The 27,879-nt window shown below is 43.1% G+C and overlaps 1 protein-coding gene across 2 annotated transcripts in view; it reads right to left on the reverse strand.

Annotated features, from left to right (window-relative positions):
- Nucleotides 1-27,879, reverse strand: part of WDR35 (WD repeat domain 35) — a 109,405-nt gene that overhangs the window by 20,996 nt on the left and 60,530 nt on the right. For both annotated transcript variants that reach the window (XM_038751350.1, XM_038751349.1), the window contains 3 exons: nt 11,547-11,627; nt 10,010-10,146; nt 1,751-1,954 (listed from right to left, as the gene is read on the reverse strand). In XM_038751350.1, the coding sequence (XP_038607278.1) occupies nt 1,751-1,954; nt 10,010-10,146; nt 11,547-11,627 (422 nt within the window). The remainder of the gene's footprint in view (nt 1-1,750; nt 1,955-10,009; nt 10,147-11,546; nt 11,628-27,879) is intronic.

A 27,879-nucleotide genomic window follows, 5' to 3' on the forward strand; every position in this document is an offset into this window, starting at 1 on the left:
GGAAAAAACTACTTTAGCATGGTTTGAAATTCCATCCTTCGTGCTGGCGTTTAATGCTCTAAGTACAGTTTACAGTGGTGAAGCACCAAACTTACAAAGCCAAACAACTGCGGAGCTGTTTCTTCCCCTCCAACTTCTAATTTAAATATTTTCTCCTGATTTCCGTAGTTAAAATGCTACTGTTTTGACGCCTGTAAGTAGAAAGCAGCACAGACTTTTTGCAAGTGTCCATATCTGCCGGCAAGGAACTGGGGCATGGCTGAGATTCAGCTATACATCCCTTTGCTGGAACCAGTTTGTGACTTGAGTTTTCATGCTGACTGTATCCCCAGGTTTGGTGATTTAGTTAATGCATCAGTGTCCCATCTGAACGTGTTTCATATTCAAGCAGGTAACTGCTTTCCCTGATTTTTCACAGATTACCTTGGTAATAATCATGATGGTATTGGTTAAGCACTTACTATGTGCCAAGCACTGTAGTAAGCACTGGGGTAGATACAGGATAACCTGGTTGGATCCAGTTTCTATCCCACATAGGGCTCACAGTCTAATGGGAGGGAGAACAGGTACCGAACAACCAGAAACTGAAGCACAGAGAAGTTAAGAGACTTGGCCAAAGTCACACAGCAGAGAAGCGGTGAAGCCGGGACTGGAACCCACATCCTTTGACTCCTAAGCCCGTGCTCTTTCCACTGGGCCATGCTGCTTATTGTGATATTTTAAATCCATTAATGTAATATCATCATCATCATCATCAAACGTATTCATTGAGCGCTTACTATGTGCAGAGCACTGTACTAAGTGCTTGGGAAGTACAAATTGGCAACATATAGAGACAGTCCCTACCCAACAGTGGGCTCACAGTCTAAAAGGGGAAGACAGAGAACAAAACCAAACATACTAACAAAATAAAATAAATAGAATAAATATTCTTATGATGACTCATAATAATAATTGTGATATCTGTTAATCTATTCAATCGTATTTATTGAGCACTTATTGTGTGCAGAGCACTGTACTAAGCGCTTGGGAAGTACAAGGTGGCAACATATAGAGGTGGTCCTTACCCAACAGTGGGCTCAATTGCTTCCTATGTGCTGGTCATTGTAATAACAATAATAATGTTGGTATTTGTTATGCGTTTAATTAATCAATCGCATTTATTGAGCGCTTACTGTGTGCAGAGCACTGTACTAAGCGCTTGGGAAGTACAAGTTGGCAACATATAGAGACGGCCCCTACCCAACAGTGGGCTCACAGTCTAGAAGACAAAAAGTGATCAGGTTGTCCCCCGTGGGGCCCACAGTCTTCATCCCCATTTTCCAGATGAGGGAACTGAGGCACAGAGAAGTGAGGTGACTTGCCCCAGGCCACCCAGCGGACAAGTGGCGGAGCGGGGATTCGAACCCATTACCTCTGACTCCAAAGCCTGGGCTCTTTCCACTGAGCCACGCTGCTTCTCTGCTACTCCCCCTTCTAAGCTATGCGCCTGCTGTTGGGTAGGGACTGTCTCTATATGTTGCCAACTTGTACTTCCCAAGCGCTTAGTACGGTGCTCTGGACACAGTAAGCGCTCAATAAATACGACTGAATGAATGAATGACTGACCCTTATTGCTTTAAATTGGGGAGTATTGGGAAGTGAAATGGACTGAACAATTCTACGGGGCCGGTGGGAGAAAGAAGGGTGATAATTTACATCCTTCTGCATTACCACACTTTGGGAGTAGGATTGGCTCTTTGCAATTTACCTTCTGTCCATATCCAAATACATCCTTTCAGCTTCTTCAAACCTTCCAAAGTAGGCTGCAACTTCAGACTGTTTCATCGACTCGTTCTGTAGGTTGCCTAAGCTCTTCACAAACCTAATACCCTGGTAATCTTTGCAGCGCACGAAGGCTTGCTCGGCGGTCTTGAGGTCGAGCTTCTGAAGAGCTGCTTCAGCGAGTAGACGCCTTTATGGAAAGAATTCACGGTATCAGTTGCTTATCACCGACAATGTCAAACACACACGTTAGGTACAGAACACGTCTACTAAATGTGTGGTTTCTAGTAGTTCTGTAAGTAACTACGTAACTTTGAAAAAAACCCAAATGATCTGGGGTAGGTGATATCCAAAGGTCCAAATAAACCACAAAGATTGCTGGGCAAATGATATACTGAAGTGATTTCCTAAATTGTGGAGAGATTCATTATTCCAAAGCAGAATATCACTGTTACTAATGCAAAAATGTTTTGAAATTCCTCTTTGGTGGTCCAGTTATGTTCACACACACACATTTATGTTTTCCTTTATACTCAAAGAAGATGCTTTCGGAATGTCTCAAAGCAGTAGAGAAGCATTACAGCTCTCTAGACGTTCGTCTGATCCAGAGCCACCCTCTGATAGTCTCTCAAGTGATGTCCCAGATTGAGCCCCCTTTTTTCCTCTCCTCCTTCCCCTCCCCACAGCACTTGTATATATATTTGTACAGATTTATTACCCTATTTATTTTACCTGTACATATGTACTATTCTATCTTGTTAATGATGTGCATATAGCTTTAATTCTATTTGTTCTGAAGACTTTGACACTTGTCTACATGTTTTGTTTCGTTGCCCCCTTCTAGACTGTGAGCCCGTTGTGGGGTAGGGACCGTCTCTATATGTTGCCGACTTGTACTTCCCAAGCGCTTAGTACAGTGCTCTGCACACAGTAAGCGCTCAATAAATACGCTTGAATGAATGGATGTCCTGGCCTTCTTTACAGTAACAATAATGATAATAATAACAACAACAATAGTTGTAGTACTTGTTAAGCACTATGGGCCAAGTACTGTATTAAACCCTGGGGTTGGATACAGTCCTTGTCCCACATGGGGCTCAAGGTCCCCATTTTACAGATGAGGTAGCTGACACATAGAAAAGTGTATATATGTATATATGTTTGTACATATTTAGTACTCTATTTATTTTACTTGTACATAGCTATTCTATTTATTTTATTTTGTTAGTATGTTTGGTTTTGTTCTCTGTCTCCCCCTTTTAGACTGTGAGCCCACTGTTGGGTAGGGACTGTCTCTATATGTTGCCAATCTGTACTTCCCAAGCGCTTAGTACAGTGCTCTGCACATAGTAAGCGCTCAATAAATACGATTGATGATGATGATGATGATGATGATGATGATGACTTGCGCAGGGTCACACAACAGGTCAAGTGATGAAGCTGGGATTAAAATCCAGGTCCTCTGAGTCCCGAGCCCATGCTGTTTCCACTACACCACGCTGCTTCTTGATTCCATTTTCTACTTCCTTTTCTATTGTACCACTGAGGCAACATGCTGCCTAGGGAACGAAATTTCTCTGTCACTTTTAAATACTTCAATCGCATTTATTGAGCGCTCACTGTTTGCAGAGTGCTGTACTGTGTGCGTGGGAGAGTACAATATAACAACAAGCAGATATATTCCCTGCTCACGAAAAGACTGCAGTCTGGTCGGGGAGACAGACACTAATAGGAATAAAGAAATTATAGACAGGAACGTAAGTGCTGTGGGGCTGGGAGGGGAAATGAGTAAAGGAAGCAAATCAGGGAGAAGTGGAAAGCGCGGCTCCGTCAGGGAAGGCCTCCTGGAAGAGATAGGCCTTCAGTAAGGCTTTGAAGTAGGGGGGAAATAACTGTCAGATTTGAGGAGGGAGGGCTAGAGGTAGGATGAGGGTGAGGAGTCGGCAGAGAGACAGATGAGATCAACGTATAGTGAGAAGATTAGCATTTGAGGAGTGAAGTGTGTGGGCTGGGTTGCAGTACGAGAGTGGTAACGTGATGTAGCGGGGGGCAAGGTGATTGAGTGCTTTGAAGCCAATGGTGAGGAGTTTCTCTTTGATGTGGAGGTGGATGGGCAACTACTGGAGTTTCTTGAGAAGTGGCAAAACACACCCTGAACGCTTCTGTAGAGAAATGACTCAGGCTACAGAGTGATGTGTGGACTGGAGTGGGTAGAGACAGGAGGCTGGGAGGTCAACAACGAGGCTGATACAGTAGTCAAGGTGGGATAGGATAAGTGATTGTATTAAGGTAGTGGCAGTTTGGATGGAGAGGAAAAGGCAGATTTTAGCAATGCTGTGAAGGTGGAATCAACAGGATTTAGTGATGGATTGAATATGTGGGTTGAATGAGACAGAGGAGTCAAGGATAACGCCATCTATACTGATGAGAAAGTGAGGGGAAGGGCAGGCTCTGGGAAGGAAAATAAGGAGTTCTGTTTTGGGCATGTTAAATTGGAGGTGATGTGAGCTCTCTTCCTCCCTTCAAAGCCCTACTGGGAGCTCACCTCCTCCAGGAGGCCTTCCCAAACTGAGAACCCTTTTTCCCTCTCCTCCTCCCCATAGCCCCTGCCCTACCTCCTGCCCCTCCCCACAGCACCGGTATATATATTTGTACAGATTTATTACTCTATTTTACTTGTACATATTTACTATTTATTTTGTTAATGATGTGCATATAGCTTTAATTCTATTTGTTCTGACGATTTTGACACCTGTCTACATGTTTTGTTCTGTTGTCTGTCTCCCCCTTCTAGACTGTGAGCCCGCAGTTGGGTAGGGACCGTCTCTACATGTTGCCGACTTGTACTTCCCAAGCGCTTAGTACAGTGCTCTGCACACAGTAAGCGCTCAATAAATACGATTGAATGAATGAATGAATGAACTCCAAGTAGAGATGTCTTGAAGGCAGGAGGAAATGTGAGACTGCAGAGGGGGAGAGATATCAGGGCTGGAGATGTAGACTTGGGTATCATCTGCATAGAAGTGGTATGGGAGCGAATGATTTCTCCAAGGGAGTCGGTGTAGATGGAGAATAGAAGGGGACCCAGAATTGAAACTTGAGGGACACTCACAGTTAGGGGGTGGGAGGCAGAGGAGGAGCCACGGAAGAGGGTGGTCAACAGTGTCGAAGGCAGCTGAGAAGTCGAGGAAGATTAAGATGGAATAAAGACTGGTGGATTTGCCAAGAAGATCATTGATGATCTTTCAGAGAGTAGTTTCTGTGGAGTGAAGGGGATGGAAGTCAGATCGGAGGGGGTCAAGGAGAGAATTGGAAGAGAGGAATTTGAGACAGTGGGTGCCGACAACTCGCTTAAGGAGTTTGGAGAGGAATGGTAGGTGGGAGATGGGGCAGTAACTGGAGGGAGCCGTGGGGTCAAGGGAGGATTGTTTTTTTTTTAGGATAGGGGAGACATGGGCAGGTTTGAAAGCAGTGGGCCAATAGAAAGGCAACAGCTGAAGATGGCTGTTCGAGAGGGAAGGAGGATGGGGGCAAGTGTTTTGATGAGGTTCAAGGGAATGGGGTCGTATGTGCAGGTGGATTAGGTGGATTTTGAGAGAAGGCAGAGATGTAGACTTGGGATGTAGACTTGGGATGGGCAGAGATGTAGACTTTTGAGAGAGGAGATCTCCTCTAGACACTGCTGGGGAAGATGGGCGAGTTCAAAGAAGGGGTAGGAAGGAGGAGGAACTGGAAAGGGGCACGGGAGATTTTAGGGGGATCAAGCCTCATAGTGTCAATTTTCTTAATAAAGTAGGTGACCACGTCATTGAAGGCAAGGGATGGGGAAGGGGGTTTGAGGAAGGAGTCAAACGTCGAGGACAACCGGCGAGGGCAACGGGCAATAAGGTTGGGAAAATCATTTTGCTGGACAGAGGAGAGGGCAGAGTTGAAGCACGCAAAGCTAAACTTAAAGTAGACGAAGTCGGCCTCATTTCCACTAGCAGCACTCTGCGGCTCGTGCACGAAAGCCAAGGAGGCGGACTGTGGAGGTGATCCAGGGCTGTGGGTTACACGAGATCGACAAAGGGATAGAGGAGCGAGTGAGTTGACTTCAGTAGAGAGGGTGGTGTTGAGATGGTAAATCTGGTCAATCAATCAATCAATCAATCGTATTTATTGAGCACTTACTGTGTGCAGAGACTAAGCACTTGGGAAGTACAAGTCGGCAACACATAGAGACAGTCCCTACCCAACAGCGGGCTCATTAAGAGACTGAAGTTTGCGTATGGAGGATAAGTGAGAAAATTGCGTGGAGTCAAAAAATCACAGTCTCTGTTAGGGAACAGTACAGACGGGGCTGTGTTTATGGTGCCTTTGGTGCAGTTTTCTTAATTTTCTTCAGTCTTAGCACCTGGGTGATTTGGCATAGCAGTTTACAACTGGTATTTATATTCTTGGTTTGTGCCTCAATAACACAGACACTCTCATGTAGCAATTCCTGAATGACTGTCTCTAGGACTTCGAGAGGTGTTCACAACCTGCTGAGTTGGAAAGAGTTCTCCAGAAAAAATGTACCCTAACTTCGGCTTCTGGGTCCCGTTTCGCATCCTTCAGCAAGGATAAACTGCTGAATAATAATAAACGATAATGAATAATACATTAAATAAATTCTTCAGCAAGAATAAATTGAACAGGACAGGGCCTTATCCCACCGGTGAAGGAGAATGGATCATATAGGATGCCCCTCATTCTGACAACACCAGCCATGCCACTGCCTCTTTCTACTTCTCTGACCATTTCTTCTCAGTCTCTTTCACTGGTTCTTCTTTCACTTCTTATCCTCTAAATGAATAATCACACAAGGCTCTGTCCAATGTCTTTTTCTTGTCTGCTCTACTCTCAATCATCTGCTATCACAGCTTCAGTTATCACTTCCACAGGATTGACTCCAAAATCTACTTCGCCAGCCCCAACATCTCTCGCTATATACAACCTCGTAGTTCCTCTTGCCTACAGGATATCTCCACTTGGTTGTCTCACCAGCAACTTAGACAGATTATGTTTACAACTCAGCTCTTCCACTTGTCTCCTGTATCTGCTGACTGCTGATTGGGACTTGACGATCCAACTGGGGACACAGACGTAGAAATATTTGCAAATAGTCGGAACAACAGAAAGTAGAATGAATAGCTAGGAGGAAATGTTAGAACATAATAATGAATGTACAATTACATATCCGGAGTTATACAAGTGCTGAGGATGGGTATTCCTAAAAACACAGGCACCCGCTGCATTGCCATACCTCAGGGTTTGATGGAGGTGGGATTTTAGGAGGTCTCTGAAAGTGAGGAAGGGCTGAAGTCTAGAGGGAACAGTGACAGTTGGGATAGATTGGGAAGAGAGTTCCAGGCCCTAGGAACAGCATGAAAAATGAGTTGGAGGTGAGCAGGATGAGAGCAGGGTACAGTTGGGAGGTAAATTTAAGAGGGGCAAAGAGTGTGAACTGAAGAGTAGCAGGTGAAGGAAGCCAATATGTAATCTGGAGAAAACTGGTGAAGGGTTGAAAACAACCGTAATGATTCTTTTTGTTTCATGAGGAGGGTGATGGAAGGCAATGAGAGGCTTCTGAAGCTTGGACAGATGGGCGCTGACAGGCAGTGAGAGCAAAGAGCAGAACAAAGCAGAACCTGCTGGACATAGCTATGAGAAGGTCACCGGTGATACTTGGTGGAATGATGGGGATGCAAACCTGACTGTAATAGGTCAACACAGGGTGGTTGGCGGAGAGAGTGTGAAGGGAGTGGGCTTATCAAATTCTTTGAAGGAGTTTGGACCCAAAAGGAAGAGGAGGATGAGGTGATATTGAAGGGGGCCGTGGGACCCAGAAATGGCTTTTTTAGAATAGGTAAGCCTCAAGGGTATTCGACGTCAAAGGGAAAGAAGTCGCTTGAGAGAGAGAGACAGAGAGAGAGAGGCTGAAGGCAGCAGTAAGGGAGGCAGGCGGAGAGACAGAGTTACTATTTTTTGAGAACCAAGAGGGGATGGATCAGAAATGCAGGTACAGTTAGGCAAGAAATCACTTCTTGAGCGACGCCCAGCCAGAAGGATAAAGAGGAGAAGGTAGTAGAGCATTGGGAATCTAAAAGAGGGGATTACGGGAAGTTCATGCCTCCTGCTCTCTGCTTACTGATTTGGGGAGTTAAGGAGGAAGAGGGGAGGTGGTGAGACACTGAGGGTTTCAAGAGGAAGTTCCAAGATTTGGAATAGTTGTTGGGGGTTGTTGGTGAAAGAGTCCATGAGAGTGGAAGAGAAGCAATACTAAAAAGAGGAATTCTCACATCTAATCAACTACTAAATCCAGCTAGTTCCTTCCCAACAATATTTTTGGCACCATCCCTTCCTTTGGCACCATTCCGCTTTCAGCTCTCAACATCTCTTCATTAGGTTACTGTTTCAGCCTCCTCACTGGTCTCCCCGCTTCCGACCTCTCCCCTTCAATCTGTGTAACACTTCACAGCCCAGGATATCTTCCTAAAACGCTGCTCGGCTCACATCTCACCCCACCTCAAAAACTTCCAAATGTCCTCTGCCTCAGGTAAGAACTCCTCCCAATCAATCAGTCCAGGTTTTCGGCAGCTCTCTCCTTAGCAGCCTAAATTCTACGTGCCTCCAAAGACAGCCTTTCCGCTACCCCGCAGTCTCACCTCTGCTGCCTCTGGCCCTTGCTCATGCTCTCTCACCTCTTCGATCAATAACCAATCAATCAATAGTATTTATTGAGCACTTTACGGTGTGCCGAGGTAAAGCTTGGGACAGTACAATGCAGCAGAGTTGGTAGACGGGATCCCTGCCCCCAAGGAGCTTACCATCAAAATTCCCTCCCCTTTCAAATCCATCACACCAACTTCTTCCAGACTTCAAGGTCTTTCTGAAATCCCGCCTCTTCCAGGAAGCATTCCCCAGTTAATTTTCTTCCCCACAGGTGATACTGAATTAACTGCCTCCTCAGTACTTATACACTCAGTCACCTGAGTGTATAAACAGTCTGAAAAGCAGCACGGTGTAGCGGATAGAGCGCGGGCCTGGAACTCAGAGGCCATGGCTCTAATCCTGGTTCTGCCACTTGCCAGCTGTGTGACCTGGGGCAAGCCCCTTCCCTTTTCTGGGCCTCAGTTACGTCATCTGTAAAATGGGGATTGAGACTGTGGGCCCCACGTGGGACAGAGACTGTGTCCAACCCAGTTTGCTTGTATCTATCTACCCCAGCGCTCAGTACGGTGCCTGGCACATAGTAAGCACTTAACAAATACCAAATTATTATCATTTATACCTGCAGTATTTCTGTACACACTCATTCACGTACTCTACTATTCAAGCACTTAATCACTTACCGGTTTCTCCGTTCTCTTTATTCTTCTGTTAACAATTTTGTATCCTTCTCCCCATTTAGGACGCAAACGCTTTGAGGGCAGGCATTGTGGCTTTCACCTCAATTGTACTCTCCCAAATGCTCAGTGCATTGCTCTGCACACTGAAGGCGTTAAATCAGTATGACTGATTGATCGAAACCCCCTCGGCTCCGGAGCGTCACCCCAATAGCTCATACGGTGGCACGTGTGATCCGAAAATATCTCCAGGGTCCACAGCGAGCGCGGCGGCACTGGGCAGAGCTGGACATCTCTAGCCCTGCCCATTGCATGAACTATGCAGAAGACCAGGACTCTTACTGCAAAGGCTGACCAACTGCTTGGCATCGTACTTCCCAAGCGCTTAGTACAGTGCTCTGCACACAGGAAGCGCTCAATAAATACGACTGAATGAATGAATGAATGAATAGACTTCCAGCAGGGAGGGCACGGCTGATCCAGGGTGATTATTGAAGGCGCTGAACTTTGAAAAGGAGATTTATTTAAAGAGACGCATATAGGCAGCACGGCGTAGTGGACAGAGCATGAGCCTGAGAGTCAGGAGGTCATGGGTTCTAATCCCGGCTCTGCCACTTGTCTGCTGTGTGACCCTGGGCAAGTCCCTTCACTTCTCTGGGCCTCAGTTACCTCATCTGTAAAATGAGGTTTGAGACTGTGAGCCCTACATGGGACAGAGACTGTCCAACCCGATTTGCTTGTATCTTCCCTAGCGCTTAGTACAGTGGCTGGCACATAGCAAGCGCTTAACAAACACCACAATTATTATTACGTAACAATGAGCCACCTCATTAGCCATAATAAGAAAAAATCCTAAACAGATTTTTTTTTTTTTTTACCAAAGTCGAGGATGTGGATTATTTTCTATAAACTGGGACGCATCTTCAATTCCAACCTTCTCAATCAAGGCTCGGCTGTCTCTCAAGGACCGGATTTCAAAGTTAATTATGTAGTCTTTGTTAGGATGCTCTGGATTCTGAAAATAAACATCAAGGTTTGAAAATGTTTCCTTTAGAAGCCACCGTGAATCTTGCAGTACAAACTCATTTTGAGAACAGCCTATAATTTCACAAACATGAGGTTGCATAGAGAAATAACCTGTGTTATAGTCCCTGCTATCCGACGTTAAAATCTGGATAAGTTACGCTACATAAGGTGACTACATTTTGCAGTTTTTAAAATGTGCCTAATGCCCTAAGTAATTTTAAATACATAGCACGAAATGATTTAAAAAATAAATCTCATGAAAACAGATAAGTAGCCGCAATCACATTTGCTTAATTTCTACCCATTCAGGAATACTGGAGAACGAGCTTGGCCTCAAGGAAAGAGTACGGGTTTGGGAGGCCTACGAGCGAGGTTTTAATCCTAGCTCTGCTACTTGCCTGCTGTGTGACCTTGGGAGAGACACATTACTCCTCTGTGCCTCAGTTCCCTCATTTATAAAATGGGAAATCGATGACTGGTCTCCCCTCCTTACTTGAACTCTGAGACCCACGTGTGACGGATTCTATCCAACCTCACTGTCTTGTACCTACCTCAGTGCTTATTTAGTTCTTGGCACAAAGTAAGTCCTTAATGTCATTAATATTATCATTGTTGTTATTATTACTGGCCTAAATATGTTTTTTTTTCAAGGATGGAAAAAGAGTTCCAAAAATCCAGTCTATTTAAAGACAACACCCTCCCTGCGGTTTCTCACCCTTCAAATCTTGGGAACAATTAGCTAGCATCACAACTTCAGCATTTTAGCTGACTTCAATTGATATGTGTATGGCCATGGAAAAGGCTGCAGGAATCAAATTCAAATTAGGAAATTACACTTACAAATAAGTGAGTATCCCCTTCGGATACAATCCAAACACTGGGGTTACTGAATTTCTGCACTTTGAAGAGGGTCAATACAATGAACACTGAAACTGTCAATAGGGAAGTAGCATAACCAAAAGGCAACCAGTGGATACAGAGGCAGAATTTTCAGGAGCTCCCTAATCTCCAACAGCAGCATACGAGGAAAACACATCCTTTCCCACACTGAGGATGAGACTAACCTCATTACAATCTCTAAATTAGGATTTTATATTGTTATACGCCCCAGTGAACTATCTGCGAGCACAAGAGGCAGCTGTTTCGTTATCCTCGCGGAGCAAAAAAGGGGATCTTTAAACCTGCTCTGGACAGGAAACATGTCTACCAATTCTACTGTATTGTTCTTTCCCAAATGCTTAGTACAGTGCTCCGCACACAGTAAGTGCTCAATAAATACCATTGATGGGAAGGAAGGGAAGGGGAAAAATGCAAGATAAACCACTTAAGTTGGGGACCACTTCTCAAGACTTTTGGTATTACCAAAAAATGACATGATAAATACATTACCTTTAATATTTCATCCAAAAGGACAGACTTAATTTCTAAATCTTCAAAGTTGCAAATATAACCAGAGGTTTGAATTGGTTCCTTAAAAGAAAAAAACAATGCTTTAAAATTATGGGGATTCTTTTCCTACAAGTATTTTCCTCAAACTTTGAATGCAGTAACTTTCTCATATAAATTTTTAATATTTTCCCATGAACCCGTATGCACAAGAAATAAGTAAAACTGCTGATAAAAAGTCAACTGTCTATATTATTCTACCGGATCTACAATCGAGATTATCCTTCTCTAAAGAAGAGAGATTTGCTAATAAGTAAAACTGTACTATTTTAGCTAGAAATCTGATTTCTATTACACCCTGATGAATTTGCTGTTCCAGTAAAGCAGGCAGGTTGGTATGATTAATCATATTAAAATGATAATAAAAAGTCATCAAAATAAGTTCTAACTCGCTAAGATATTAAACGACAATATCTTGTAGCGGAAAAGTCTTTTCACAATTGAAATGAGAGGAATTGTTCAAAATGAGCAGAATGTACGGCACAATTAAAAATCACAGAAAATGTTTTGGCTTCTCTCTTCCTGTTAAGTTTTAATGTACCATAGGTTAATGGTTTGAGAAGGGTTCCTTTGTAGCTATATGATACGTTCCTCAAGTCAAGATACAAATTAGCTAATTGGAATACGTTTTGAAATGTTTTTATAAAACGTTGGTTAATAAATCATCATTCTTTATTATTAAACCTAGTTTCCATTTCTTTAAATAGTAGAATGTGTCTACCAATTCTTGTGTTGTATTCTCCCAAGTATTTAGTACATGTACATATGTATATATGTTTGTACATATTTATTACTCTATTTACTTATTTTCCTTGTACATATTTATTCTATTTATTTTATTTTGTTAATATGTTTTGTTTTGTTGTCTGTCTCCCCCCTCTAGACTGTGAGCCCGCTGTTGGGTAGAGACCGTCTTTATATGTTGCCAACTTGTACTTCCCAAGCGCTTAATACAGTGCTCTGCACACAGTAAGCGCTCAATAAATACAATTGAATGAATGAATGAATGAATACGTGTTCAGCACACAGTAGGCACTCAATTAATATGACTGACTGATTAACAGTACTATTTCCAAAAGCAAATCCTTTAATAAAAGAGTGATCTTCTGGATACAGCTCAGCTCAAAACTGAAAGAGTAGGGTTTATTACTATGACCTACCTTCCACTGCATTGTGAGGTTCAGATGATGAACAGTAATAAACACATATAGGGAAAATTTTATTTTCACTTTATATTCATTCAATTTTATATTCAATTTTATATTCATTTAAACCTTCAATTTTTCTTTTAAATTCGGAAGCTTCAATTAGCATGCTGAGTGTCATTGGAATATAGTAAAAGATTATGCAAATTATACAGTAAACAATACTGAGTAAGATAAGGAAAGAATGAACCTGTGTACTGAGCACACGGCAGAGGTTACAGTAAACTAGACAGAAGGAAGCATAGAGTGAGAGAAGAATATGGAAGACACGTCACAAGACGCTGTGTTAGCAGATAAATACCAATAGATTTGAGAATGATTTGGACAAATTATGGATCATAGATCCTGAATGAATGGCAATAGATGTTAGAATGTGCATATATATATATATATATATATATATACCTAACCATATGTATATATGTTTGTACATATTTTTTTACTCTATTTATTTATTTATTTAATTTATTTGTCCATATCTATTCTATTTATTTTATTTTGTTAGTATGTTTGGTTTTGTTCTCTGTCTCCCCCTTTTAGACTGTGAGCCCACTGCTGGGTAGGGACTGTCTCTATATGTTGCCAATTTGTACTTCCCAAGCACTTAGTACAGTGCTCTGCACATAGTAAGCGCTCAATAAATACGATTGATGATGATGAATAGTTCTCAAAGAAGGCATTCATCTTTTTGTGCCATTATTAGAGAGAGAAAATTGGCCTTGCCTAACATTGTATGGCATTGCTTTTGTTTTTATGATCTGATCCCGCTCTGAATGGGGGGAGAAGAGATGGGGAGGAGAAGGGTACCTTGTAAACCTCTCAAGGGCAGAGACTCCACCTTCTACCACTGTAAGCTCATTGTGGAAAGGGAACATTTCTGCCAAAGTGCTTAGTATTCATTCTTTTATTCACTGTCATATTTATTGAGTGCTTACTGTGTGCAGAGCACTGTATTAAGTGCTTGGGAGAGTACAATATAACAGTAAAAAGACACATCCCCTGACCACAATGAGCTCAGTACAATGCTCTGCGCATAGGAAGTGCTCAATAAATACGATTAATGATGATATAATAATAATATTATGATGGCATTTGTTAAGCGCTTACTTTGTTAAGCGCTTACTTTGTTAAGCGCCCTGCTGAGCGCTCACCTCCTCCAGGAGGCCTTCCCAGACTGAGCCCCTTCCTTCCTCTCCCCCTCGCCCCCGTCTCCATCCCCCCATCTTACCTCCTTCCCTTCCCCACAGCACCTGTATATATGTATATATGTTTGTACATATTTATTACTCTATTTATTTTACTTGTACATATCTATTCTATTTATTTTATTTTGTTAGTATGTTTGGTCTTGTTCTCTGTCTCCCCCTTTTAGACTGTGAGCCCACTGTTGGGTAGGGACTGTCTCTATATGTTGCCAATTTGTACTTCCCAAGCGCTTAGTACAGTGCTCTGCACATAGTAAGCGCTCAATAAATACGATTGATGATGATGATGATGATGTGCAAAGCACTATTCTAAGCGCTGGGGAGGATACAAGACGACTGATGATGATGATTGCCTGTTCCCAAACCCAGAGTAAAATGGTCTGCATGTAGTAGCTGCCCCATATACTGATGACAAATTACTGAGGATGAAAATTATACTGCCATTTTACACAAAAGGTCATCCATGATTTCATTCATTCATTCAATCCTATTTATTAAGCGCTTACTGTGTGCAGACCACTGTACTAAGCGCTTAATGACTTGTACTAGAGACTGCTGGAGGGTGAGAGTAGGTGGGCAGAGGCCATTTATGAAGCAGCGTGGCTCAATGGAAAGAGCCCGGGCTTTGGAGTCAGAGATCATGGGATCAAATCCCAGCTCTGCCACTTGTCAGCTGTGTGACTCTGGGCAAGTCACTTAACTTCTCTGTGCCCCAGTTACCTCATCTTTAAAATGGGGATGAAGACTGTAAGCCCCACGTGGGACAACCTGATCACCTTGTATCCTCCCAAGCGCTTTAAAAGAGTGCTTTGCATATAGTAAGCGCTTAACAAATGCCATCATTATTATTTAACGAACTGACCATAAAAAAGTAGTAAATATCAGTGAAAGCTGTCTCTGCAGAAAAACAATCAATGAATCAATCGTATTTATTGAGCACTTACTGTGTGCAGAGCACTGTACTAAGCGCTTGGGAAGTACAAGTTGGCAACATATAGAGACAGTGCCTACCCAACAGTGGGCTCACAGTCTAAAAGAGTGGGCTCACAGTCTAAACTGACCCAGACAACACAAGTCAAATGGAAGGAATTGCAATTCTCTAGATGGGCAATTAAAAAAATGAAAAACTTCACTTTTATTTGAAATTTTCCATCCAGCACCTCTTAAATTCTCTTAGTCACTGGAATACTGTACAAGCAAGCCTAAATTTGGGTGTGAACTGTGCTGTCCTGACCTTATATCGTGAAAAAAGCAGAACACAATTTGTAATCATGAAACTGCTAGCCAAAACGAGACATCCAATGGCAGTAAGACAGTTAATAGAGGAGACTCCCAAGACATAACCCATGGTTGGCCCAGTCGGAGGGAAAGTAGAGGTGAAAACGCCTAAGAAGAATGACAGAAAAGTTGGCCTCAACCTGGAAGTAGATACTATAGTGTTTCCAGACTCATGAAGGAAGTTATTTAAAAATTCGTCTCAGCTGAGGATCTGCTGCTAAATGGGCACAAAGAGCATATCTGGTTTCCCACTGAAGACCCCTGTGATGATCAGAATGAATGTGTCTCGACAATGGTGGATAAATGGAAAGAAGGCACAATAAGGTCTGCTGCCGAGAGGTCACCCAGAGACATGTTGCTCTATGGACAGACACTGCGCTCACTTCCTCAGCAACTGTGTGGTGATGCGTGTTGGCTCAGAGGGATTGGGCAAGAGAGTGCGTAAGCCATCACCAGTAACGGAAAACACCTCGAGTTTTAAAAACGGAGGGACACCTCACTGCTGCAACTAAAAAAGTCCCACCCTAGTGGGCACTTCTCTTCACAAGAAGCTGCTTTTTTTCCTGAAGAGGCGGCAGCGGCACCATTTAGTAATAATGATGGCATTTATTACTATGTGCAAAGCACTGTTCTTAGCGCTGGGGAGGTTACAAGGTGATCAGGTTGTCCCAATAGGGGGCTCACAGTCTTTATCCCCATTTTACAGATGAGGGAACTGAGGCCCAGAGAAGTTAAGTGACTTGCCCCAAGTCACCCAGCTGACAATCGGTGGAGCCAGGATCTGAACCCATGACCTCTGACTCCAAAGCCCGGGCTCTTTCCATTGAGCCACGCTGCTTCGCACTCCGGAGTGGCACTCCGGATGTCCCCTAAAACGGGGAAGGAGGCTAGAAAGCGGATCCTTCGGAATTTCCTGCTCCACTCAAACTAAACTCAGCAATAGTCAGCACCTGGCGAGCTGTATATTTGTGGGGCAAAAGCAGAGTATAGGAAAAAGACATACTAAAAAAGTAGCCATTTCGTTTCAGATTCACAAGACACTCCAGCACGGTGAAAAGACTCATTGGTCTACAAGAAGAACAGTTCTAATAATGTCTGCATTAGCCAGGTATGGAATAGATATCGCAACGCTAAGTGAGACTGGATAGGCCTTATTTTAATTAATTCATTCATTCAATCGTATTTATTGAGCGCTTACTGTGTGCAGAGCACTGTACTAAGCGCTTGGAAAGTACAATTCGGCAACCTAGAGAGACAGTCCCTACCCAACAATGGGCTCACAGTCTTTCCTCTGGGACCATCCCACTTCCTTACCCCCTTAGCCTTGCCAGGTTCAAGTACAGCCACTGTGGCCAGGGGCCGGGCCACGAGGTGAAAGAGCGAAGAAAAAGTGAGAGGAGAATACAGTTTATCAATAATAATAATAATAATAACAGTAATAATAGTATTTGTTAAGCACTTACTTATTATAAGTATATTACTTATACTTATATCACTTACTTATCACTTACTTATTTTGTAGAGACCTTTCCTCTTCAGAATAACGGTTAATGGGGGCTGGATTTACAATCAGACTATCTATAAGATCCGGCCTTCCAAATCAGCCCAGATACATAAGTGACTGTCTGAAGATGCTATGTTGGCCTCTGACACAAAGCCCTTTGTTTCACCATCATAAGCATATATGCATCCAGGATGAAATGCAATGAAGAAAAGTAATGTTTCTGCCAAGATTTAGACAAACTCATCACAAGAGTATTAACGTTGGGAAGCAGCACAGGCCTAATGGTTAGAGCATGAGCCTAGGCGTCAGAAGGACTTGGGACAATCCCAACTCTGCCACTGTCTGCTGGGTGACCTCGGGCAAGTCACTTCTCCTTCCCTCAGTTACCTCACTAGATAAACTAATTATAATGCATAACTTTAACATGCGATAAAGAAAGTCATTGCGCAGCATGGAATTGGTAACAATGGCTTACAATTGCTGAATGGGCCAAATACCATCTTGTACTTCCAAACACCACTTTTTTCCTGCCAAAATATCCTGGATCCGTCCATGATCCCCTTGAGTGAGTCATTCACTCCCATTGCCTCTACTTCCTCTCCTTCAAATCCTTCCCCAACCCTGAAATCGAGCTTCTGTCCACTCCACGCCACTGAAACTGCTTGCTACGAAGTCACCAATGACCTCTTCCTTCCTGAATCCAACAATCTCTACTCCATTCCAATCCTCCTTGACCACATAGCAGACTTCGTCAATGTGGATCACCCCCTTCTCCTGGAAGCACTAACTTTTTTTTTTCCTAATGGTATTTATTTGTTAAGATCTTACTGTGTGTCAAGCACTGTTCTAAACACTGGGGTAAATGCAAGTCAATCAAGTGAGACACAATCTCTGCCCCACATGTGGCTTACAGTCCAAGCGGGAGGGAGAACAGGTACTCATTTTACAGATGAGGGGACTGAGGCCCAGAGAAGTGAAGTGACTTCCCAAGGTCACCCAGCAGACAAATGATGGAGCCGGGATTAGAACCTAGGTCCTTCTGACTCCCAAGCCCATTTTCTATCCACTAAGCCATGCTGCTTCTCTATCTCATACTTGGGCAGGGCTCTCCAGGATCAACGCCTGATGAATATCGATGATCAAATGCTCCCAGAATCAAAATGTGGCTTGAGACGACAGCATGACACAATGGAAGCAGTAACGAGGAGCAGCAACCAAGGTGCCTACACAGCTTTCGTAATCCTCTGAAATTATTTGACGATCGTTAGATGTGGACTCTGGAAAATACGCAGTGATTTCTGCTGATCTGGAAGTTCATTCCGAGTCTTAAGGCAGGACAGTCTGGATGCCCTGTCCAATCCATTTCCCAATCCAAAGTACGGATATGCAACAGGCTAGGTTCCAATCAATTTAGTCTACATGCTCATGATGATGTATTCAACAAAAAAACCACGATGCAGGGTTCCGAGTATGTTTCCACTGCTCTGGGAAACTTTGAGAAACTCAACAGACTTTGAGAATAATTCCAAGTCCTATTCATTCCTTCATTAAATCGTATTTATTGAACGCCTACTCTGTGCAGAGCACTGTACTAAGCGCTTGGAAAGTACAATTCGGCACAATATAGAGACAGTCCCTACCCAACAACGGGTTCACAGTCTAGAAGGAGGAGATAGACAGCAAGTCCTACAGGTAATCATTCAAGAGCTGCTGACTGTGCTATAAGCCCACACCCAAAAAGATTGTAAACCACCCAAGAATTATGGGCGATTTTAAGTCTAAAGAAAACTGAGGTACTATAACAACCTACACCATGAAGGTAGTACACAATCAGCTAAATGCCATCACAAAATGTGATTACCCAGGACCAGAGATGCAATGAAAACCAGGAGGAAGAAAATTTAATCACGCAGAAAATTAGCAGCAGCGTGGTATCTGAATCCTCACCAAACCAAAGGTCTTCATAGCTGTATTATTATCCAAACTTTTCTATATCTGTCCTGCCATATTTGATCCCTTAAGCAATTCCATCAACATTTTTTATGCACTATATTTTACATCAAATGGCAAGACAAGATCTCAAACACAAAAGTCCTCCAGCAAAGTCAACCTCCTAGCATTGACGCTACACTCACCGCAACACAACTGTGCTAGGCGATACATGTGAAGAGACCCAAACAGCTACTGTACGGTAAACTGAAATTGAATGCAAGGAGCACAGAGGAAATGAAGAAGTTTATTCTTACTTCAAGAGGTTTAGTCAAGTAGGCGGCTCAATTCCGGTAACAGATAATTCTTTCCTTTACTACCTTCCCAAGGGGGAGAGTGGCCTGGAGTCATTCATGTGATGGGAGTTTGAATTCCTTCTGGATAAAACAGAATAAACTCTAAGGGGACAGCAGAACAAAGCTTGAGCTAATGCTTCATCCCAGTTGAAAAACAGCATACTGTAATCACGACTGTCTCCGGATGGTAAGCTCGTTATGCACAGGGAAAGTGTAATAATAATACCAATAACATGTAATAATAATAATAATAATATGTCCAAGACTGAGCTCCTTATCTTCCCTCCCAAACCCTGTCCTCTTCTTGACTTTCCCGTCACTGAGGACGGCACTACCATCCTTCCCGTCTCACAAACCCGCAACCTTGGTGCCAACTTTGACTCCGCTCTCCGTTCCCCACATATCCAATCCGTCCGCCAAACCTGCCAGTCTCACCTTCGCAACATCGCCAAGATGATTATCTTTCTACAGAAATGTTCTGGGCATGTCGTCTCCTTCCTCAAAAATCTCCAGTGGTTGCCAGTGGCTTGTCTCTTTTTATCGCTGAATTGTACTTTCCAAGAGCTTAGTACAGTGCTTCGCACACAGTAAGCGTTCAATAAGTATGACTGAATGAATGAATGAATAATAATAATAATAATAACGGTATTTGTTAAGTGCTTACTATGTGCCAGGCACTGTACTAAGCACTGGGGTGGCTATAAGCAAATCGGGTTGGATACAGTCCCTGTCCCACATGGGGCTCACAGGCTCAATCCTCCCCAGCGCTCAGAACAGTGCTCTGCACATAGTAAGTGCTTAACAAATGCTATTATTATTATTATTCAATCGTATTTATTGAGCGCTTACTATGTGCAGAGCACTGTACTAAGCGCTTGGGAAGTACAAATTGGTAACATATAGAGACAGTCCCTACCCAACAGTGGGCTCACAGTCTAAAAGTTATTATTATTATTTTACAGATGAGGTCGCTGAGGCACAGAGAAGCTAAGTGACTTGTCCAAGGTCCAACAGCAGAGAAGTGGCAGAGATGGAATTAGAACCCATGACCTTCTGATTCGCAGGCCTGTGCTCTATCCGCTATGCCACGCTGCTTCTAACTTGCTATACTGTACTCTTCCAGCAGTTAATACGGTTAAGAACGAAAAACTGGTCAATATTAGACATACCCCTTTGAGCCACAAAAACGTTTCTTTCCTGCATAAATTAAATACGGCAAACATAGGCTGCCACCCACTTTAATCATATGTTCTGAGGAAAGGCTTCAGATGGAAAGGTGTACAAATAAAATACGCTATAAACTAGTAATTCGTAATTGAGGCTTACAACCTGAAATTCCGTAGGTTTAAAAAAATGCCTGCAGTCATTAGGTGTTGATCACACTACCTCACACTTCCACCGTGTTGCTGATCAATGAGGCTCTGTGGCTAAGGGCATGGGCTTAAAATGAAAATAAATGGCGAGAGGAATGAATTCCAGGTCTTCCACATAGAGTGGAAGGAATAGCATGGTTTATAGGGAAGTCCAGACGGTGGTGAAGCTGTGGGAAATCCCTCTAAATCTACTACACATAGCACTTTCAGGAACCCTAGCCAGAATGCATCTGCCTCCAAAGCAAGAAAATAAAAAAGTCAAAGAGCACTAGTCCAAGATTTGCCTTAATTCTCCACGGGGTGAAAATTTTAATTAGCATCTGACAGGCAAGACGCAAATCTTCCTTCCCCAGACCCTTCTGCCTTTGTGAGAATGAATAATTTAAAATTTTAAATAATATTTAAATTAACAATGTAATTCAATCCAATAATAATCTAATTAAATTGATAATTATGTAATTAATCATTAAAATTATTTACTTAATTAAATTAATAATTTAAGTTGATACTTCAATTTAAAATAATAATTGACATTTAAACTAATATTTAAGATAATTTAAAAGAAAGGGACTTCAGCGTGGCTCAGTGGAAAGAGCACGGGCTTGGGAGTCAGAGGTCATGGGTTCAAATCCCGGCTCGGCCGGTTGTCAGCTGGGTGACATTGGGCAAGCCGCTTCACTTCTCTGGGCCTCAGTTCCCTCATCTGTAAAATGGGGATGAGGACTGTGAGCCCCACGTGGGACAACCCGATCACCTTGTATCCTCCCCAGTGCTTAGAACAGTGCTTTATACATAGAAAGCGCTTAACAAATGCCATCATTATTATTCAACTCCCTGAAAGAGAAGCTCTAAAGAGAGGAGTAGATTGGAGTACCACTACGAATGAATCAATCAATCGTATTTATTGAGCGCTTTCTGTGTGCAGAGCACTGTACTAAGTGCTTGGGAACCCAACAGTGGGTTCACTCTATCCCTCCCCACCTGTCACCGAAGGCTGCCATGCTTTGGGGAAAAACCTGTGCTTTTTTGTCAAACGTACTGGCCTTTGTGTTGCTCAGTGAGTGTCCTGTTCCACAGGTAAAAGACTCAGAGGCCAGTTGGTTCCAGAATCAATCAATCGTATTTATTGAGCGCTTACTGTATGCAAAGCACTGTACTAAGCGCTTGGGAAGTACAAGTTGGCAACATATAGAGACAGTCCCTACCCAACAGTGGGCTCACAGTCTAAAAAGGGGAAACAAGAGAACAAAACCAAACATACTAACAAAATAAAATAAATAGAATAGATATGTACAAGTAAAATAAATAAATGGAGTAATAAATATGTACAACATATATACATATATACAGGTGGTGTGGGGAAGGGAAGGAGGTAAGATGGGGGGATGGAGAGGGGGACGAGGGGGAGAGGAAGGAAGGGGCTCAGTCTGGGAAGGCCTCCTGGAGGAAGTGAGCTCTCAGTAGGGCCTTGAAGTTTTCCAGAAGTTTTCTTCAGCTTTGGCAATTGTCTTTGAGAACCCTTTGGTTCGGTCAGATCATTTAACATTCTGGGATCTAAGGATCTTGCATTAGCAAGTAGGTATTGAGCTTTCCAAGCGCTTAGTACAGTGCTCTGCACACAGTAAGCACTCAATAAATACGACTGAATGAGTGAATGAATGAAAGGGAATCAGGTGAGGGACGTGGTAAAGGACTTATCACTACGTGAAATAGGGCAAAATGTATTTGGCAGATAAACTATTCTGCCACATGCTTGCTCTCAAGCCAGAAAGGTGTTTGTGGAAAATAATAATCAATCAATCAATCAATCGTATTTATTGAGTGCTTACTGTGTGCAGAGCACTGTACTAAGCGCTTGGGAAGTACAAGTTGGCAACATATAGAGACAGTCCCTACCCAACAGTGGGCTCACAGTCTACAAGATAATAATAATAATATATAATATAATATAATCTATTATATAATAACATATTATTAATATAATATGTTATATAATAATATACTATTATATTATTACAATTATTATACAATAATAATAATAATAATGGTATTTGTTAAGCGCTTACTATGTGCAAAGCACTGTTCGAAGCGCAGGGGGGATACAAGGTGATCAGGTTGTCCCACGGGGGGCTCAAAATACAAGAATTTTACAAAAAAACAAATTTCTTCAAATGACACACTTCTAGTAGCAATTGATGCATCAAGTGAGCTCAGAATACAGACATCAGTGATGCTGAAATTCAAAACAAGCTTACTTGATAGCACTGAAGCTATATAAATGATCTGGATGCGAAAAAGCTTTAGGTTGCCCAGGCCTTAGATTTATCCAAGGACAATTTATTTTGAGGCCTGAATGTTCCTTATTCATTATCTGAAAAGACATTAATAAATTGAATATAGATCACATGAAAATACAGTCAGAGAAAAGCTATTAAATGAATGAATGAAAGAATGTAAAACTCAATTGCTAGAAATTAATGACTACATTGCCTGTAAGTAGCCAAAAAACATTAAAGATTTAAAAAATCAAGGCTTGTCTATTTCCCCCACCTATAACTTATTTTAGTACCTGCCTCCCCCTCTAGATTGGAAGCTCTTTGTGGGCAGGGATCACACTACCAACTCTACTGTACTGTACTTTTTCAGGTGCTTAATACAGTGGCCTACACACAGTGAGCACTCAATAAATCATCATCATCATCATCATCAATCGTATTTATTGAGCGCTTACTGTGTGCAGAGCACTGTACTAAGCGCTTGGGAAGTACAATTTGGCAACATATAGAGACAGTCCCTACCCAATAGTGGGCTCACAGTCTGAAAGGGGGAGACAGAAAACAAAACATACTAACAAAATAAAATAAACAGAATAGATATGTAAAAGTAAAATAAACAAATAGAGTAATAAATATGTACAAACATATATACATATATACAGGTGATTAATAAATACCACTGATTGATTCAAGCACTTAGTACAGTGCTCTGCACACAGTAAGTGCTCAATACGATTGAATGAATGAATGGAGAGACTTAATTTAATTTTGATGACATTATTGATGATGCTTAAGTCAATTCTCAATTAACCAGCTCAATCTCTGGCTTAGGAGAAATTCCTCCACAGGGAGGAATAGAAATTTCTTTGGCTCAGGCATACTTCCATGTCTGCTGCATGGATGGCCTACCTGATTGGAAAAGTTTTAGCCTTAGTTGCAAGGCTCTCGTGCTACAACTTTTTTTGTTTCGTTTTGTTTTCGACTCCTGATGTGATTTGGAGTGTCAAGGAGTTTCCTGCCTTCACTGCGAGGGTCCTGGTGTTGAGCAAGGGTGGAAATCCCAAGCCCTGCTCCTGAATCAGCCCTTCTCAATGCCACAGCTCTCACAGCTGCAGCCCTGGGCATTTCTTTGCCCCTTCACTGTTAGCTTGCTGGGAGAATGGGCACAAACCATCTGCAAAATAGATCAACCACAACGGAGTCAGCGTGAGTTTGCTGTCATTTGGAAACACGACATTTACTTCAGTCTGTTCCTTTGTCTCGACAAAATCCTTTCCTATCAGTGGATCGACTGTATTTATTGAGCACTTACTGTGCGCAGAGCACTGCCCCCGGTACTTGCGAGAGTACAATATAACAGAGTTGGTAGACTTGTTCCCTACCCACAAGGCGCATGCGTACAGTCTAGGTGGGGAGACAAACATTAAAATAAATCATGAATTCTTAAGTGCTGCGGGGCTGAGGGTGGGGTGAATCGTGGGAACAAATCCAAGCGTGAGAGTGATGCAGCAAAAAGAGGGGAAATGAGGGCTTATTCGGAGAAAGTCTCTCGGAGGAGGTGTGATTTTTAATACGGCTTTGAAGATGGGGAGAGTTGACGGTGTGTCAGACACGAAGCGGGAAGGAGTTCCAGGCTAGAGGCTGGATTCCTCCCCCTGGCCTGGAATGCCCTCCCTCCGCACATCTGCCAAACTAGCTCTTTTCCTCCCTTCAAAGCCCTCACCTCCTCCAGGAGGCCTTCCCAGACTGAGCCCCCCTTTCCCTCTGCTCCTCCTCCCCTCCCCATCGCCCCCGCTCCCTCTCACTGCCCTAACCCCTTCCCCTCCCCACAGCACTTGTGTATATTTGTACAACTTTATTACTCTATTGATTTTATTAATGATATATATAGCTACAATTCTATTTATTCTGATGGTATCGATGCCTGGCTACGTGTTTTGTTTTGTTGTCTGTCTCCCCCTTCTAGACCGTACTGGCAATCAGTGAAGTAACACAGAAGGGCATAAGGTGACTGAGTCCCTTAAAGCCAACGGTAAGAAGTTTCAGTTTGATGAGGATGTGGATGGACAACGACTGGAGGCTCTTGAGGAGTGGGGAAACATGAACCAAAAGTGGATACTAAAAGAGCCTTATGTGGACCAGGTTGTAAGTGTGTCTGTTACATTGCTCCAATTACGTCTCAGTTGTAACAAGTGGAAAAACAGCTAATCCTGTAGACTCAGAGGGTGTTACAGGAAAGGGTAGAATCAAGGGTAAGTGTGAGGATGACGCAGAAGAGAGAGGGAGTAGGGCTTAGTTGGAGAAGGCCTCTTAAAGGAGATGTGATTTTTAGTAAGGCTTTGAAGATGGGGAGAGTTGATGGGAGTAAGAAATGGGTAAGGAATATCAGAGATTTAAAATCGGGAAATTCATATTCCTGGGCAGAGATCCAAAGCACTGTGGATAGAACAGCCATTTTGGCAGCCAAAGGGAACAGGAAATGGAAACCCCAGGAGGCCCAACAAAAAGCAGCAGCAGCTGTAGGAGCAGACAGACCACAGCCTTCCCCAACCTTCAAAGCCCTCCTAAAACCTTACCTCCTCTAACAAGGCTTCCTCTATTGACTCCCAACGCTCCAAGTCACAAGAACTCAACGCCCACCTCTGGGCACTTATTTATTTATTTAAACCCCCCCTCGGCCCACGGATATAAAGGTATGATTTTCTGGTTGGCTGTATGTAAATATTTCCATGTCTGTCTCCCCTCCTGGCATGTAAGCTCCTTTTGGGTGGGGAGCATGTCTCATGTTTCTCTGGTGCTTTACCAAGCCCTTAATAGAATGCATTGCATCCAGCGGGTGTTCAATAAATACCTTTACTACTATTAGGTGATAAGACCATTTTCTGGTTGGCTGTATGTAAATATTTCCATGTCTGTCTCCTCTCCTGGCACGTAAGATCCTTTTGGGTGGGGAGCATGTCTCATGTTTCTCTGGTGCTTTACCAAGCCCTTAATAGAATGTATTGCATCCAGTGGGTGTTCAATAAATACCTTTACTACTATTAGGTGATAAGACCATTTTTCTGTCAGGTTTCAGTTTGGTTTTGTCATTTTTCTGTTGTCATTTGCCGTTTCTCTCCAGGCCACAAGAAGGATGGCCTGGCTCTGATGAGTACTTCTACGGGAGTGAATGGATGAGGAGGAACGCCAGAGGAAAGAGAGGGATATATATATATATATATATATATATATATGTATATGTGTGTGTGTGTGCCTGCCTATGTGTGGGGAGGGTTGTACATGGGGCGTGGAGGGGCTTGGTTATGAAGTGGGCAAGGCGACTAAGAGAAGGAGAAGGAAGAAGCGGAATATCCCTTGAGACCACAGGGGTAGACATTTGAAATGAGACTAAAACTACTGAGAAAGGGAATATCGACTAGTCTCTCTTTCCCCGTGCCTCTGAGTCTTCCCTCTTTTAGACTCCGTTTACCTTTCTTCCCCTTTTGGTGCCTTTTCCTTATCCCAATTTTAAAATGTCTGATGTCCTTAGTAGTTTCCACATGCAAGGAAGGCGAAACAATCACCCAGCCAAGCTACCCTCGAATTTCTCCCAACATTTTTCAAAAGTTAATAAGAAAAAAGCAAAAGTCCCTTGAAGGAGGGACCAGAAGGAAACACAGCACCAAAGACACAAGTGGAAAACTACCCGATCCCAAGGAAAAAAGCAAACATAATGAGAGAAATTATATTGCATTCATGAGGAAAACAATTGCAAAGAACATAAAACCCTCTGAACAGTTTCCAGGTTTCAGCTGATTTAGACTAACTCCTATGGCTGAAATAATTACACATTTTAAAAGAATCAAAATGCAGTACACATATACCTCATTAAATATGAAAAGTACCCTGTCACAAATCCAGCAGTTATTACATAGAGAAAGTGGAGAAACTTGGTAAATCTAATATGGAAGAAATAATTAAAATCAATGGACCTTCTTAAAATGATCGTATTTGGCATCAGTTTTCTGCTATCGAGATGGGTAGCTATCATCATCATCATCATCATCAATCGTATTTATTGAGCGCTTATTGTGTGCAGAGCACTGTACTAAGCGCTTGGGAAGTACAAGTTGGCAACATACAGAGACAGTCCCTACCCAACAGTGAGCTCACAGTCTAGAAGGGGGAGACAGAGAACAAAACGAAACATACTAACAAAATAAAATAAATAGAATAGATATGTACAAGTAAAATAAATAAATAAATAAATAGAGTAATAAATATGTACAAACATATATACATATATACAGGTGCTGGGGGGAAGGGAAGGAGGTAAGATGGGGGGATGGAGAGGTGGACAAGGGGGAGATGAAGGAAGGGGCTCAGTCTGGGAAGGCCTCCTGGAGGAGGTGAGCTCTCAGTAGGGCCTTGAAGGGAGGAAGAGAGCTAGCTTGGTGGATGGGCAGAGGGAGGGCATTCCAGGCCCGGGGGAGGACGTGGGCCGGGGGTCGAAGGCGGGACAGGCGAGAAAGAGGCACGGTGAGGAGATTAGCAGCAGAGGAGCGGAGGGTGCGGGCTGGGCTGGAGAAGGAGAGAAGGGAGGTAGAGGTAGGAGGGGGCGAGGGGATGGACAGCCTGGAAGCCCAGGGTGAGGAGTTTCTGCCTGATGCTTAGGTTGATTGGTAGCCACTGGAGATTTTTGAGGAGGGGAGTAACATGCCCAGAGCATTTCTGGACAAAGATAATCCGGGCAGCAGCATGAAGTATGGATTGAAGTGGGGAGAGACACAAGGATGGGAGATCAGAGAGAAGGCTGATGCAGTAGTCCAGACGGGATAGGATGAGAGCTTGAACGAGCAGGGTAGCGGTTTGGATGGAGAGGAAAGGGCGGATCTTGGCGATGTTGCGGAGCTGAGACCAGCAGGTTTTGGTGATGGCTTGGATGTGAGGGGTGAATGAGAGAGCGGAGTTGAGGATGACACCAAGGGAAGGATGGTAGTGCTGTCAACAGAGATGGGAAAGTCAGGGAGGGGACAAGGTTTGGGAGGGAAGACAAGGAGCTCAGTCTTCGACATGTTGAGCTTTAGGTGGCGGGCGGACATCCAGATGGAGATGTCCTGGAGGCAGGAGAAGATGCGAGCCTGGAGGGAGGGGGAGAGAGCAGGGGCAGA

The sequence above is a fragment of the Tachyglossus aculeatus genome, chromosome 9 (assembly GCF_015852505.1).
Source record: "Tachyglossus aculeatus isolate mTacAcu1 chromosome 9, mTacAcu1.pri, whole genome shotgun sequence".
Lineage (NCBI taxonomy): Eukaryota > Metazoa > Chordata > Mammalia > Monotremata > Tachyglossidae > Tachyglossus > Tachyglossus aculeatus.